Source organism: Odontesthes bonariensis, chromosome 21 (assembly GCF_027942865.1).
Source record: "Odontesthes bonariensis isolate fOdoBon6 chromosome 21, fOdoBon6.hap1, whole genome shotgun sequence".
NCBI classification, from domain to species: Eukaryota; Metazoa; Chordata; class Actinopteri; order Atheriniformes; family Atherinopsidae; genus Odontesthes; species Odontesthes bonariensis.
The window spans coordinates 18,884,522-18,901,297 of NC_134526.1; the positions used below are offsets into that span (position 1 = coordinate 18,884,522).

General features: G+C 36.4%; 1 protein-coding gene and 1 pseudogene across 1 annotated transcript; both read right to left on the minus strand.

Moving 5' to 3' along the window:
* LOC142371932 (uncharacterized) overlaps positions 1–16,776 on the minus strand; it is a 126,565-nt pseudogene that overhangs the window by 68,502 nt on the left and 41,287 nt on the right.
* Positions 5,114–10,628, minus strand: LOC142371832 (uncharacterized). The gene is made up of 6 exons (XM_075454581.1): positions 10,583–10,628; positions 9,779–10,083; positions 6,841–6,977; positions 6,655–6,748; positions 6,393–6,516; positions 5,114–6,235 (listed from the first exon to the last, which is right to left on the minus strand). The coding sequence occupies exons 1-6, from the start codon at positions 10,626–10,628 to the stop codon at positions 5,124–5,126; spliced, it is 1,818 nt and encodes a 605-aa protein (XP_075310696.1). The 3' UTR covers positions 5,114–5,123.

Here is a 16,776-nt window from a genome sequence, read left to right on the forward strand (position 1 = left end):
TCAATTAAATTAGCTTCTCTTTTTATATTTATTCATTTTGTGTAATGATCTGCCTCAGAAAAACTTTCTGTTATTTCCTTAACACCAGCATTGATATAGATGTGATACATTCTAATATTGTCGTCAGGGCACAGAGAGATTTTGTACAGCTGTTCAATTGACTTCAGTCACTGTGGCTCTCGGGCACAATAATAAACAGCAGAATCTTCAGTCTTCAGACTGCTCATCTGCAGATACAGCTGCTGTTTGCTGTTGTCTCTGGAGATGGTAAACCGGCCTTGAACTGACTGAGAGTAGTATGTGCTGCCACCATCATATCTGATAATTGCAACCCACTCCAGTCCTTTTCCAGGAGCCTGTCTCACCCAGCTCATCCAGTGGTTACTGAATGTGAATCCAGAGGCTGTACAGGTCAGTCTGTGTGAGCTTCCAGGGTTTTTAACCACTGATTCAGACTCAGTCAGAGTCTGACCATTAACACCTGTCAGGACAAAGAAAAAGATACACTTTGTATGCTGCTGTTGTTCTAAGATTGTTAAACTAAAAGAAATGAAATACTCTCTTGCTGGTGGACATTTTCAGTGAAACTCTTTACCTGCCCAGCAGATGGTTATAACCAGAATCACTGTTCCATATTCCATCTTGTTAAACTACAGTATGTGTCCACTGTTCTCTGTCCTTCTGTTTTTAGTCAGTTAAATATAAGTGGAAGTTTTGCATGAACTCCACCTCTCAGGGAGGAGCAACTTGAAATCCAGAGAACTGTTAAACTTGAGGATTTAATGTAGTCAGTGCTCTGATTTATATAAGTTTATAACATATTTCTGCTTCTGTTCAGCACAGTATTATTGTGAAGATTATTCTAAACTGAAATGTTTGATGCGTTAAAAATCAAAATGAGAATATATTGGTGTGAAGATGTTACTACTTATGAAGCATAAAAGATAAGTAATCATTTAGATTGTTATGTATAATATATTTTGTTTTAGTTATTAATATGTCACAATTAAGTCATACATCTTGGACAATAAAAAATAAATCATTTTTTTTTACTGTGTGACATCACATAACAAACACACACTAACACACACACACATTTATTGCAACCTTATTATTAAGAAAAAACAGGTTTATGTTTATAAATGAAGGCTTGATGGTTAATTATGTACATCTGTTGGGCTGCTATGTTTATTTTTACATGTCTCCAAAGCACCACGTAAATTAGTCTTTTTCAAAAAAACATTTTTGGTTGTGACACACACTAAATAAATGTTTACTTCTCTCTTTGTTGTCTGTTCATAATACAAATGAATTTTAATTTCCAAGACTGACATGCTTCAATTACTGGTGAATGATCTTCTTCTGAAGCCCACTTACAACAAGATGTACAACAAAATGTCAGCTAAAGATACTCCTCTAAAACATTCACATGAAAGTGCTGCAGGTACAGCTGTGCAACTACGTTCAGTCACTGCGAACCTCGACTACAATAAGAAACAGCAGAATCTTCAGTCTTCCAGACTCAGTCTCTCTACAAGTTCAAACCACCTTATTAATAAATATCTTCTACTTTTTATTCACTTTCCAGTCTGCTTGCTGGGTCCATTGTGACAGTGTCAACGTTTTTGGTCTAGCCTGGTGGTAAAATGGGAATAATATTAATAATTTTAATAGTTTTAATGTTAAATAATAACAATTTAGTATCTTTCAATTGAATACACATGAGGTACCACATTTGTTAACATTCATGATAAATATGTCTCTGGTTAAGTCACATCATATGTGCAGGTATGTTTGTGGTTGCTGTACAAGGATGGACATCTGTCCATTGGATGGAGTCTGTCCAGGCTGCACAACCTTTGATTCTGGCTGGATGAGATCAATACTGTGGACACCTGTGGAAACACAAATCAACATTACCTCCATCATTCATCTGAATATTCAGTGTTTCTGATGTGATTATTAGTGGGAATCCACTGAAAGCTCCTCACAAGATCCAGCTGCCAGCAGCAGTATCAGAGTTACAGAGAACATGGTTGATGCTGAAGCTGAACTGATGTGAACTCTGCTGTCCTCTCACTGACACAAAGAGACACGCTTCCTTTTAAGCAGTCTTTATTTGCATATTGTTGAATATGTTTTTTCATCATTTGCATTTATTTCATCGTGGTTATCCTTAAAATAAGTTAGATTTTTCACTGAAAAGCTCAGACAGAAATGAAAATCTTGATTGTTATTTGAATAAACCGGTAATACGGCTATAATTTGATTTAATTTGCAAATTTTTATGGAAACTCAAAAAGTTTGTTGCTGCTGACGAATAAGGAAAAAATACCGTATGAGATAATAAGTATAAAAAATAAGTATTTGTAAAAATTGCCAGCATCATAATAAGCCCACCACAAGATAATAAGACAGCAGACAAATAATTTCAATTAATTTAATTTTACAATGTTGTTGCTACCTTTGTTTTAGTTGCATTAAATGCAGGTTAACTGGAGAAAATGTCCAGTTAACCTAAAAGAAGAGATGGGTGACAGACTGTTGACAGCAAATCAGTAAACCTGCAACGCTCAGTTTCTATTGCTTTCAGCACTGGACTCTCTCTGATATAAGAGCCTGAGGAGGTGATGGGGTGGGTTGGGATTCAGCATCTGAATGTGAATTTACATTTTAGGAAGAGGAGGACTGGACTGTGTGTGAAAGAGTGACGTGAAAGCACACAGGTTCTACTTATCAAAATGTGTTTTTGTGAGAAATAAAGTAGATTAATCCATTGTAAGTGCAACAGCTAAACTACAGCAACTTTCATTCATTTTCCCAAAGATAAACTTGGAGAAATAAAAGGTGTCAATTTGAATTATTACTGCCAAGAGGAGAAAAATTCACCACAAAGATCAAGGATCATAAAAATAAAGAGCATCTCCATCAGACTATTATGAATCATCAATTAATTTCTGACATGATGCTGTAGCAGTCATTTCTAATATAAGAATAAAACATTGACACTAACTGCCCTCTAGTGTTCAAAACAGCACTTTAGTTGTCACTAAATATTTGTAATTCTATGTGTATTCATTCCATAGCATGAATGTAGTAATTGGCTTTCATGTGAAAAAGTGATGCATGCAAGAATATTTCAATTAAATTAGCTTCTCTTTTTATATCTATTCATTTTGTGTAATGATCTGTCTTAGAGCCACTTTCTGGAATTTACTTAACACCAGCATTATGTGATAAATTCTTATATTGTCGTCAGGGTACAGAGAGATTTTGTACAGCTGTTCAACTGACTTCAGTCACTGTGGGTCTCGAGCACAATAATAAACAGCAGAATCTTCAGTCTTCAGACTGCTCATCTGCAGATACAGCTGCTGTTTGCTGTTGTCTCTGGAGATGGTAAACCGGCCTTGGACTGACTGAGAGTAGTACATTTCACCACCATCATATCTGATAATTGCAACCCACTCCAGTCCTTTTCCAGGAGCCTGTCTCACCCAGCTCATCCAGCGGTTACTGAATGTGAATCCAGAGGCTGTACAGGTCAGTGTGTGTGAGCTTCCAGGGTTTTTAACCACTGATTCAGACTCAGTCAGAGTCTGACCATCAACACCTGTCAGGGCAAAGAAAAAGATACACTTTGTATGCTGCTGTTGTTCAAAATTGTCAAACTAAAAATAAATAAAATTAAGCTGGTGTCCACTTTAAGCTGGTGGACATTTTCAGTGAAACTCTTTACCTGCCCAGCAGATGGTTATAACCAGAATCACTGTTCCATATTCCATCTTGTTAAACTACAGTATGTGTCCACTGTTCTCTGTCCTTCTGTTTTTAGTCGGTTAAATATAAGTGGAAGTTTTGCATGAACTCCACCTCTCAGGGAGGAGGAACTTGAAATCCAGACAACTGGTAAACCTGAAGATTTAATGTAGTCAGTGCTCTGAGTTATGTAAGTTTATAACATATTTCTGCTTCTGCTCAGCACAGTGTTATTGTGAAGATTATTCTAAACTGAAATGTTTGATGCGTTAAAAAGCTAAATGAGAATATATTGGTGTGAAGATGTTACTACTTATGAAGCATGAAAGATAAGTAATCATTTAGATTGTTATGTATAATAGTTTTAGTTATTGATATGTTACAATTAAGTCATACATCTTGGACAAAAAAGAAAAAAAAACTTTACTGTGTGTGACATAGCATAACAAACACACACCACCACACACACCCATACACACACACACACACATATATATATATACATACATATACATACATACATACACAACCTGATTATGAAAAAAAGAACAGGTTTGTGTTTATAAGTTAAGGCTTGATGGTTAAGTATGTACATCTGTTGGGCTGCTATGTTTATTTTTACATGTCTCCAAAGCAGTTCTGGTCATTTTAGGAAAAAAAGTCTTTAATATGGAGGCTTTGATGTGGTTCATTGTATTTTCTAACCACGTAAATTTGTCTTTTTACAAAAAACATTTTTGGTTGTGACACACGCTAAATAAATGTTTACTTCTCTCTTTGTTGTCTGTTCATAATTCAAATTAATGTTTAATTTCCAGGCCTGACATGCTTCAATTACTGGTGAATGATCTTCTTCTGAAGCCCACTTACAACAAGATGTACAACAAAATGTCAGCGAAAGATACTCCTCTAAAACATTCACATGAAAGTGTTGCAGGTACAACTGTGCAACTACACAGCAAAAACTGGAGTGTTGAATCAACTCCCACAGAGTCAATTTTAACACTTTTTGCGGGTTTATATAGCTCCACACTCTACAGAGTTAAATTAACACTTTCAAAATAGTTAATTATTTAACACTGTACCTAGAGTTACTTTTTAACTCCCTAGACTGGGTTGAATTAACACTATATCGAGTTACATTAACACTGTATCAGAGTTCCTTTTTAACTCCCTAAACTGGGTTAAATTAACACTATATCGAGTTACATTAACACTATATCAGAGTTCCTTTTTAACTCTCTAAATTGGGTTAAATTGACACTACAAAACAACAGTACAATACAACCATTAAAATGACAATTCCAAGAAAAATGCATTTTCAAAAATACAATTTATTTTAACTTTTCCCCCAATGCAGTCAGTTAAAACATAATAAACGAGGGTATAATGTACAAACTTTCATCTGCTTTACCATATGAGCTTTGAATATCAAATGGTTGGTGACATTTGAGTTCAGTCATTTTCATGACACACCTCTCTTCAGTTGGTAAAACTTTGAAGGCATGGTGGTGTTCAACAAACATCTCTGTAAATAGCTTTTTTGTCAAAAAATAAACGTCATCTTCAACCAGAAGTACATCATCTATTTGACAAAAGACTGGCATGTCTTCCTCCATGGAACTGCAAACAACAAGTCCACCTTTGTACTCAACACCATCGACTTTAACCCAACTTGTTGAGAAAACATCTTTGGACAACAGCATTTCACACATTTCACTGTTGACCACATTTTCATCTCTTAAAGAAAATGATTTCATTGGCCCATATTCCTTCTGTTTAAGGGTGAAGGTTTCCCAGTGATAAGCAATGGCCATTTGATGCCTTTTAGCTAGTGATTTGGTTTTGTTTTTGAAATTTTTGAAGTAATCTTTAAACATCTTGTGTTTTGCTTCGTACCTCATACACCAAACGTACAACAAAGGGCCAATTTTCCTAATAGAAGAGGGGTAATGGATCATAAAGTGATGCTTGGGTATGAGTTTTCTGTGTGGATACAAGCACTTGAATAATTTGTGGTGGTCAAGGATCACATTTTTTAAATATACAGTCATGCCCAGAGTGAGAGAAGGTGAAAAGACTATGTTCATAATTTTTAACAGTAACAGTAACAAACTCCAGTGTCTGTTCTCTGCAGGAACAATGTCACCAAACAGGAGTGGAATGTTTTTCACAAGACAGAATGTCTGGATAGAGTTCAAGCTGATGCCATTGCCAGCACTGTCCAATACGATTTTCGTGGGGCGGTTCTTTCGTTCTAGAAATCCGTAATCAAAACCATAAATCCTTGAAAGCAAGTTCTTTTGAGTTTTGTCTGAGTCATGGATGAGTTTTTGGCGATTCTGAAAGGTCTCTCTCATCTTCAGAAAAATTACGGAACTGTCTGTTGTATGGTTGAGCAAGGAGATGGCTTCCTGGTATGCATCCCCATCAAGCTGCTGGTCAACAACAATGGACCTGCGCACATTTGGGCATCCTGAAAAAAAGCACACAATTCTTTCAAGAAAAAAAACAAGAAACACCCTAGATGAAGTTGTAAGAAAGAAAGCAAAATGAGGGGTACTTAGAGAAAGAAAGACAGTTGCGTAGAGATAGATAGTGCCATAGATAGATAGATAGATAGATAGACTGACCTCCTCCTGGGGAAAAGCCAGTGGGGCTACTTGTAGATGCATGTCCTCTTCGAATCTTTCTCTGAATCGTTTTCAGACGCCAAGAAATGTATCCGGTGCTGCTTGCAGCATCATAGAAATGTTCCTAAAATGGAAATGCATTCAAAATTAATGTGATGTCAACCTCATAAGCTACTGTGAAATTTCAGAATCTAAATGTTACTGTAATGTAGACAAAACATGAAAATTATGTAAACAGAGAGTACAATAATAATGACTATACATTGCCGTTCTTGGAGTATGGGTCTTTGAGGGACGGGAACACTGTCACTATCCCAAGAGCGTACTCTTCTCGAACAGCTTTGCTGGGGAGTTGCCTGAGAAAAGATCAAATTAGCATTAATACAAGGGCCAAGTAGTTAACTTGTTAATAAAAAAAGGATAGTACAGACAAATAGAACACACATACCCGTGTTTATCAATCATGTGTGCCACTATTATATTGACCAACTTTCTTCTGGTAGCATCTGTTAGAGTTTGTGTTGTGTGATACTCTTGGAGGACCTCTTCACCACCTGAGCTGGTACCAAGGACATCTTCGATCAACTTTGAAAAAGAAGCAAAAAAACAAATGTGATAAACTGCCTTTCTAGAGCTTAAGGATGACAAATGTTGATTTTAAGAAACCAGCACAACCTTTCTAGCAGATGCTGCAGTGAGTGGGCCCTCAAGTCTTGGTTTCTTCCTAGGAACCTCATCTAGGAGTTTAGTTCTTGTACTTGCACCTGAACTGAAGCTTGAATCAGAACAATCGGATGGAGAGGACAAGGAGCAATCGGAAAATTCTAAAAAAAAAGGGGGGTGGGGTGTTTATTTGCAGTATACAAAAAGTCATAGAAGATTTTTGATCTAACCAAGCCAACGGCACACCATAGACTCAACTCATTTAATCAATTGATTCTCAGTCTTGATAGGCAATTCAGAAATATTTTCAGAAATTGTTTTAAGGGCATGAATTAGATTAATCAAAAATACATTTGGTATTCATGTTGGATTTATGTCAGTTAAAATGACATTTAAACCATTTAATAAAAGTCAGGCTGAATGTCCCTGTTGTGTAACCACAAAGAATGATATTGAATATTTGATCCACCTTTAAGTGTATTAAATGACTTAATTCTGAAAACATTAAATTGAAATTGTTTACTGTATTTCTGTACTTATAAATTTGCATTAGTGTTTTGCACATTGCATTATGTAATTTACCCCTTTACATTTCTCACCGTCATTTGAGAAAACTGATAGAGTCACATTGCCTTGGCTGACAAGGTCACTGAAAATGTCCTCATCAACTTCTGTCCCTGTTGCATCTTTGTACACTAATTTTGCGTCAGGTGGCATGCAAAATCTCTCGATAACTGGAAAAGACAAGATACATCTGAGTGGACCTTTAAGCTAGCACTGATCTTGCCTCATTTCACATTCAATAATTTAATCCACCACTGTAAACAAATTCAGAGATAATCCCCTGCATTAAATACATTCCCTTTTCAGTCCAAATCTTAAAAGAAAGGGGCGTTGTTCTGCCCTTTATATCAAACCAAGCATAAGTAAAACAAAAACAAACCTTTGTCATGGAACTGCACAAAATCAAAATATCCATCAACCTCATCCAACTTCAGATACTTCTGCTGTTGGCAATACCAAACCTGGATCAGCATTTTTCTGAGACATGCAACAACAAAAAAATGTCAGTAAACACTTAACATGCAAGAAATAATTATTTAACACTCACATAAACGTTGTGTATCATGCAAGAAATTGTTTCATTATTAATTTCACTGCATGTCTAAGATTAAACCACATTCAGCAGCTGCTGGGAGGCTGTTAAAACATGCCACAGCAGGCCCAGGGAAACGCTCTCATTGATGAACGTGGCAGCGACTAGCTGTAGTGACTGCAGCACATGCTACTGTAATTGGGTCCGAGCACCGACAACGTCGGGTCCGCCGAGGACCCATTGAAATTGTAAGGGTTCTTATTTTTAACATTTACATTTGAGGCAAAACTGATTTATTAAAAGGAACCCCGGCTATGAAGACTTTCAGTTCTTAAAAGATACATATTAGTATCAGTTATAATAAAGTGATATCAAAAACATCGTTGATGTCTTCGTTTTCTAAAATTAGTAAAAAGAATATTTAACAAAGTCGCCATTGTTCGCAATGCTGGACAGTGACGTCAGATAGTTGTACCCAGTATTGGGCAGTCGGACTGATGCCATGCACCCGCCATGAACTTCAAGTTAGCTTGTTAACCTGTGCTAACGTTAGCCCCAAACTATATTCAACAGTTAAATATGAAGCCTTGTTTTTACAACCTCTCAAGCACGCGTGAGACTTGGTAAAATGCAACGGATAACATAGGAAACCGTTTTTTTATTGTTAATGTTTATTTTTTAGCAAGTGGTAGTGGTGAAGTTAACATTGCATTAAAAAAAAAATCCAAACGTTCGCTGTCCAGTGCCAACCACAAAAAATGCTTAGCAAAGTTACATAAATATTCTCAGCAGATGTTTAATTCAATGTTATTGTTCCTACAAGTTTGATTTTGTAGCTTACCTCCCGTGTAAAACTCCAACTCCGCATCCACTCCTGATTCCAGCAGCGAAATAAACGACGGTTGACCACGCCAAGCACAGGAGACTATTAATTGATGCACGGGTTCACCCTGCTGAAAGCTCAGGGGCCTATCAAGCAAGTTAACTCGGCCGAGATGCACTTTACATCTCTACAGAGTTGATTTGCTTAGGTTTGAATAACTCTGTTAAATAACTCCAACACTGAACACCATTTTAATCAGAATGTGTTAAAATGACACTTTGAGAGTTGAAATCAACTCTGACATGTTTAACCCTGAAATTTCAACACTCCAGTTTTTGCTGTGTACGTTCAGTCACTGCGAACCTCGACTACAATAAGAAACAGCAGAATCTTCAGTCTTCCAGACTCAATCTTGCTGAAAGTTCAAACCACCTTATTAATAAATATCTTCTACTTTTTATTCAGTTTTCTGTCTGCTTGCTGGGTCCATTGTCACAGTGTCAACGTTTTTGGTTTAGTCTGGTGGTAAAATGGGAATAATATTAACTATTTAAATTATGTTAATGTTAAATAATAACAATTTAGTATTTTTCAATTGAATACACATGAGGTACCACATTTGTTAACATTCATGATAAATATGTCTCTGGTTAAGTCACATCATATGTGCAGGTATGTTTGTGGTTGCTGTACAAGGATGGACATCCTGTTTTTATTCATATCCACATGTTTACATTTGACTATCTTGATGGCTCATCAGTATTTGTGCAGGTCTATAATGTTTTGTATCACTGTGGATCTAACACGTGCACAGTAATAAACAGCTGTGTCCTCAGGCTGCAGATTCTGTCCTGTTATTGTCAGTGTTGCTGCAGAAGTGTCTCTGCTGCCACTGAACTTGTTCTTCAGAGCGTTATCTTGGGCTAAGCTTCCATCATGCCACATAGTAAAAATCCAATCCAGTCCTTTTCCTTCACGCTGTCTGATCCATCCTGTTGCATAGCTGCCATCAGTCAAAGAATAACCAGAGACCCGACAGGTGATGGTCAAAGTCTGTCCAGGCTGCAGAACCTTTGATTCTGGCTGGATGAGATCAATACTGTGGACACCTGTGGAAACACAAATCAACATTACCTCCATCATTCATCTGAATATTCAGTGTTTCTGATGTGATTATTAGTGGGAATCCACTGAAAGCTCCTCACAGGATCCAGCTGCCAGCAGCAGTATCAGAGTTAAAGAGAACATGGTCGATGCTGAAGCTGAACTGATGTGAACTCTGCTGTCCTCTCACTGACACACAGAGACACGCTTCCTTTTAAGCAGTCTTTATTTGCATATTGTTGATCATGTTTTTTTTTTAATAATTTGCATTTATTTCATCAGGGTTATCCTTAAAATAAGTTTGATTTTTCATTGAAAAGCTCAGACATAAAGTGAAAATCTTGATTGTTATTTGAATAAATCGGTAACACGGCTATTATTAGATTAGAAGAAAAAGAGAAACTTTGTATGCTGCTGTTGTTCTAAAATCATTAAACTATAAGAAATAAAACACTCTTCATCTGCTTTTTTAAGCTGTTGAACCTTTTCAGTGAAACTCTTTACCTGCCCAGCAGATGGTTATGACCAGAATCACTGTTCCATATTCCATCTTGTTAAACTACAGTATGTGTCCACTGTTCTCTGTCCTTCTGTTTTTAGGCGGTTAAATATAAGTGGAAGTTTTGCATGAACTCCACCTCTCAGGGAGGAGGAACTTGAAATCCAGACAACTGGTAAAACTGAAGATTTAATGTAGTCAGTGCTCTGATATTATATTCTTTTATGTATTCTTAATGCTTCTTCCACTCCCCGCTGAAATGCTTTTATTTCATGTAAAGCACTTTGAATTGTTTTGTACATGAAATGTGCTATACAAATACTAGTGAAGCTGAGCACAAAGTGAAAGAGTTGATTAAACAATCTGAGAGCTGTTAGATTTCAGTTTGCAACATGACTACAAAGAACTGCTGAATAAATGTAAAATGTTTTCCATCAACTTTATAATTAATTATATGTAATTATATATTAAATATGAGTAATTATGACTATAATTAATCAACTCTATATAATTTACCTTTGGGATAAAGAAAGTTTTTCTTGTTTGGCAGTATCGATTGAACTTCAGTTATTAAATCAATAAATGGTTATCATATGAGATTTTTTTACATACATGAACGGAAGAACTTGGAGTCTCAACACAATGAACTGTACAGGCACTGAAACAGTTGTCACGATATGCAAAACACTTGTTACAAATCATGATGCTGAAAATCGATCGGTATGAAACTGTTCGGCATCATATTTAGAGCAATTAAACAAAACTACTGAAACATTCACAGAATGAGCCGAGTTATAAAACTCAACTCATTTCATCTCATTTCAACCACAGCCTTTGCAGTACTCTGTGACTTTTGTATTTACAACATCACTCCGAATTTTTGAAAATGTCAAACGCAGGTTAAAAAGATACAAATAAAACTTAGTTGTATCCTGTTACATCAACAGCAAGATAATTGAACTCTTGTTCATCGTTACTTCATAGTGTCATTATGTAGTCTATAGAAAATGTTTTGCACTGTGAACATTTATTTTTACTGATGGAGCCAAACTGTGAATTCAACAAGCTTCTTTGTCATTTCAAATTAGTTTCACATGGTCTGTGCTTATGGGTTAAACCACTCAGTTCTAAATGATGAAAGAACTACTGTGTGTCTGTATGATATATGGAGAAGTCTGATTCAAATTAATTTAGGAGTTCACAGTAAAATATATGTAAATCTAATACAAACATAAATACATTGGAGGTGGTAAAAAGCACTCAGATGTCACTGAGCTCACACTGATATTTGGTGTCTGTAGGAGTTTTTGTTCAGCTCCTCCTCTGTCTTCAGTCACTGTGGGTCTTCGAGCACAGAAGTAAACAGCAGAATCTTCTGCTGTCAGGCTCCTGATCTCCAGGTACTAAGTGCTGCTGGGCACACTACAAACAATAAACTTTAATCACTGACTAATATTCTGAGCTTAGTCAGCATTTTGCTATAGTTCACTAACAATGTCCTGATGGGAAGTCATTGTCTCTCACAAGAAAGTAGGGCAGAGTCAATTGGTTTCCCGTGGATTTATTGAGAGCTGATTGGTTTAAACTGTTTTTCATAGATGACAAATCATGCTTTAGTTTAGGCCAAGGTTAGTAACACCCACCTTATTACCATATCTCATCTTAGTGAGAAATGCCTTTTCCTTTCCATACATAGTCAAACTATTCTCCAAATAAAAATGTTAGGTGAAAGATGACACATGCATATGTGTGTTTTGCCTGAGTCCATCTGACAAATGAGGATTTACCTGAGTTCAGTGCTTTATACTAATTGTAGTCTCCTGCACTCATTTCTGATGACCGGTTATTTTTGACCAGGAACACCAAGAGTGTACAAAAGCTGAATAAAAAACACAAAACTATGCATATCAGTACAATTTATTTTGTGTGTTTGAAATCTCTTTGTGGCCAAAGTCATGGAATCTTATGTCAGCCGGATAAAATTAACAAAATTTTTCACAGATAAAACTCTTAAATCGGTCAAATTTGACCAGAGCACAACATGAGGGTGAAGGAGAGGATTCTACAGTGAATTCATTGAAGTTAGCTTTATTTTAAGTCAGCTTTGTGAATCACAATTTTCTATCTGGTCACCTGGAAACATGAAAAATATGTCATTGCTAAGAAAAAAGTCTCATAAATGAAAGTTCTTGATGTAGTCTGATGGTAAAATGGTAATGATAAGAATTTAAGTAATAACATCAACAAAAATAATGACAATAATAGTTGTAATGACAAAAGTAATGATTTAGTGTATTTCAACTGAATATATTTGGCACTGTCTTTGTTAACATTAATAAAATATGTGTTTGAGTTTCATTATATGTGCAAGTATGTTTGTGGTTGTTTTATAATAATACACATAATGTTTTATTCATATCCCCATGTTTACATTTCACTATCTTGCTGGCTCATCAGTATTTGTGCAGGTCTGTAATGTTTTGTATCACTGTGGCTCGATAACGTGCACAGTAATAAACAGCTGTGTCCTCAGGCTGCAGATTCTGTCCTGTTATTGTCACTGTTGCTGCAGAAGTGTCTCTGCTGCCACTGAACTTGTTCTTCAGAGCGTTATTTTGGGCTAAGCTTCCATGATACCACATGGTAAAAATCCACTCCAGTCCTTTTCCTTCACGCTGTCTGATCCATCCTGTTCCGTAGCTGCTAGAAGTCAAAGAATAACCAGAGACCCGACAGGTGATGGTCAAAGTCTGTCCAGGCTGCACAACCTTTGATTCTGGCTGGATGAGATCAATACTGTGGACACCTGTGGAAACACAAATCAACATTACCTCCATCATTCATGTGAATATTCAGTGTTTCTGATGTGATTATTAGTGTGAATCCACTGAAAGCTCCTCACAGGATCCAGCTGCCAGCAGCAGTATCAGAGTTAAAGAGAACATGGTTGATGCTGAAGCTGAACTGATGTGAACTCTGCTGTCCTCTCACTGACACAAAGAGACACGCTTCCTTTTAAGCAGTCTTTATTTGCATATTGTTGAATATGTTTTTTCATCATTTACATTTATTTCATTTTGGTTATCCTTAAAATAAGTTTGATTTTTCATTGATCTCAGATGAAAATCTCGATTGTTATTTGAATAAATCGATAATACGGCTATAATTAGATTTAATTTGCAAATTTTTATGGAAACTCAAAAAGTTTGTTGCTGCTGACGAATAAGAAAAAAATACCGTATGAGATAATAAGTATAAAAAATAAGTATTTGTAAAAATTGCCAGCATCATAATAAGCCCACAACAATGTTAAGACAGCAGATAAATGATTTCAATTAATTTAATTTTACAATGTTGTTGCTACCTTTGTTTTAGTTGCATTAAATGCAGGTTAACTGGAGAAAATGTCCAGTTAACCTGAAAGAAGAGATGGGTGACAGACTTCTGACAGCGAATCAGTAAACCTGCAACGCTCAGTTTCTATTGCTTTCAGCACTGGACTCTCTCTGATATAAGAGCCTGAGGAGGTGATGGGGTGGGTTGGGATTCAGCATCTGAATGTGAATTTACATTTTAGGAAGAGGAGGACTGGACTGTGTGTGAAAGAGTGATGTGAAAACACACAGGTTCTACTTATCAAAATGTGTTTTTGTGAGAAATAAAGTAGATTAATCCATTGTAAGTGCAACAGCTAAACTACAGCAACTTTCATTCATTTTCCCAAAGATAAACTTGGAGAAATAAAAGGTGTCAATTTGAATTATTACTGCCAAGAGGAGAAAAATTCACCACAAAGATCAAGGAACATAAAAATAAAGAGCATCTCCATCAGACTATTATGAATCATTAACTCCTTTCTGACATGATGCTGTAGCAGTCATTTCTAACATAAGAATAAAACATTGACACTAACTGCCCTCTAGTGTTCAAAACAGCACTTTAGTTGTCACTAAATATTTGTAATTCTATGTGTATTCATTCCATAGCATGAATGTAGTAATTGGCTTTCATGTGAAAAAGTGATGCATGCAAGAATATTTCAATTAAATTAGCTTCTCTTTTTATATCTATTCATTTTGTGTAATTATCTGTCTTAGAGCCACTTTCTGGAATTTACTTAACACCAGCATTATGTGATAAATTCTTATATTGTCGTCAGGGTACAGAGAGATTTTGTACAGCTGTTCAACTGACTTCAGTCACTGTGGGTCTCGAGCACAATAATAAACAGCAGAATCTTCAGTCTTCAGACTGCTCATCTGCAGATACACCTGCTGTTTGCTGTTGTCTCTGGAGATGGTAAACCGGCCTTGAACTGACTGAGAGTAGTATTTGCGTCCGCCACCAGTGTCAGTGGCAGCAACCCACTCCAGTCCTTTTCCAGGAGCCTGTCTCACCCAGTGCATCCAGCGGTTACTGAATGTGAATCCAGAGGCTGTACAGGTCAGTCTGTGTGAGCTTCCAGGGTTTTTAACCGCTGGTTCAGACTCAGTCAGAGTCTGACCATCAACACCTGTCAGGACAAAGAAAAAAATACACTTTGTATGCTGTTGTTCTAAATTGTCAAACTAAAAAAAATAAAATACTTTCTTTCTTTAAGCTGGTGGACATTTTCAGTGAAACTCTTTACCTGCCCAGCAGATGGTTATGACCAGAATCACTGTTCCATATTCCATCTTGTTAAACTACAGGATGTGTCCACTGTTCTCTGTCCTTCTGTTTTTAGTCGGTTAAATATAAGTGGAAGTTTTGCATGAACTCCACCTCTCAGGGAGGAGGAACTTGAAATCCAGACAACTGGTAAAACTGAGGATTTAATGTAGTCAGTGCTCTGATATTATTTTATTTTATGTATTCTTAATGCTTTTTTTTATTATTTTATGTAAAGCACTTTGAATAGTTTTTTACATGAAATGTGCTATACAAATAAATTTGACATTGACTTTTGACTTTGAGTTATGTGAGATTTATTCATAGCTTCTTTTTTTCAAATACATCTTGTGAATATAATTTTGAATTGAAATACCGACTGCATCAACGAACAAGTTCTATTTGAATCAGTGAAATGTTAATATATTGGTTTGAGGACGCTACTTCTTATGAACCATAAAAGATAAATTGTTATGAAAGCTTTTACAGCACAACTTTACTCATATCTCCTTCTTTTTTGTAGTTGTCACTGCATTTTTCAATCCGCTTTACTCCCATTATATTGTAATATAAAGAAATCTTTTTTTACTGATTATATTTCATTTTCACCAATTACTCAATTGAGAATAAAATGTGCTTAGGCTTTGACCCATTTTCCAAATATATATATTTTTTCTTATGTAATCATATCTATTCAACGTATCAATTGAATGTGTCATAAAAACTGACATTGTCAGGTTTTGGGGTTGGGGGTGAAGGTGGGGAAGGTAGGACACGGATGCGGACTTCAAAAATAGAAAACTGGGTTTATTAAGCAAAAACAAAGTAACAAACAAAAGGCGCGGCTAAGCCGGATTCAAAAGACCAAACTGTGAAAAAATAAAGAACTAAACATGGCATGGATAAATAAATACTTAACTTTTGAAAAACGACGTGGAACATGGAAGTAACGGGAATCAACACAGGCAGGTCAGGTATGAATGGCAATGATCTCACAAAGGAACACAAAGGACTGAGAACTAAATAGGGAGTGAAAGTGATTTGGGAGCAAGGTGCAGCTGGTGGGGAATAAACGGGTGCAGTGAGTGAACTAATTAACAGAGTGCAGGGAAACTAAAACATGACTAAAAACTAAACATGGACTGAAACACAAAAACATAACCTAAAACATGAAACTAAAAACATAAGTCCATGGGCGTGACAGACATCAGCACAGATAAAATGATGAAGTGTTTTTCTCTGTTGAAGCTGTAATTGGGGAAGTAGTTTTTGTACGACTCCTCTTACACTTCATCTCACTGTGTCTCTCCTGGCACAGTAATACACTGCTGTGTCCTCAGTCTTCAGACTGGTCATCTGTAGGTAGACCTTACTGCTGGAGTCATCTCTGGCGATGGTGAATCTACCCTCAACTGACTGAGAGTAATAGATCGGAGTACTCGCTGTGTGCACCAAAGCAATCCACTCCAGTCCTTCACCGGGAGCCTGTCTGATCCAGTTCCAAACTGAACCTCCAAAGTTAAAGCCAGATGTTGTGCAGGTGAGTCTG

Coding starts and splice junctions, on each gene's coding strand:
- LOC142371832 (XM_075454581.1), bottom strand. CDS start 10,628: ATGGAATATGGAACAGTGATTCTGGTCATAACCATCTGCTGGGCAG. Junction 10,084..10,582: donor CATAACCATCTGCTGGGCAG/GTAAAGAGTTTC, acceptor GTGTTTCCACAG/GTGTCCACAGTATTGATCTC. Junction 6,749..6,840: donor CACATGATTGATAAACACGG/GTATGTGTGTTC, acceptor ATCTTTTCTCAG/GCAACTCCCCAGCAAAGCTG.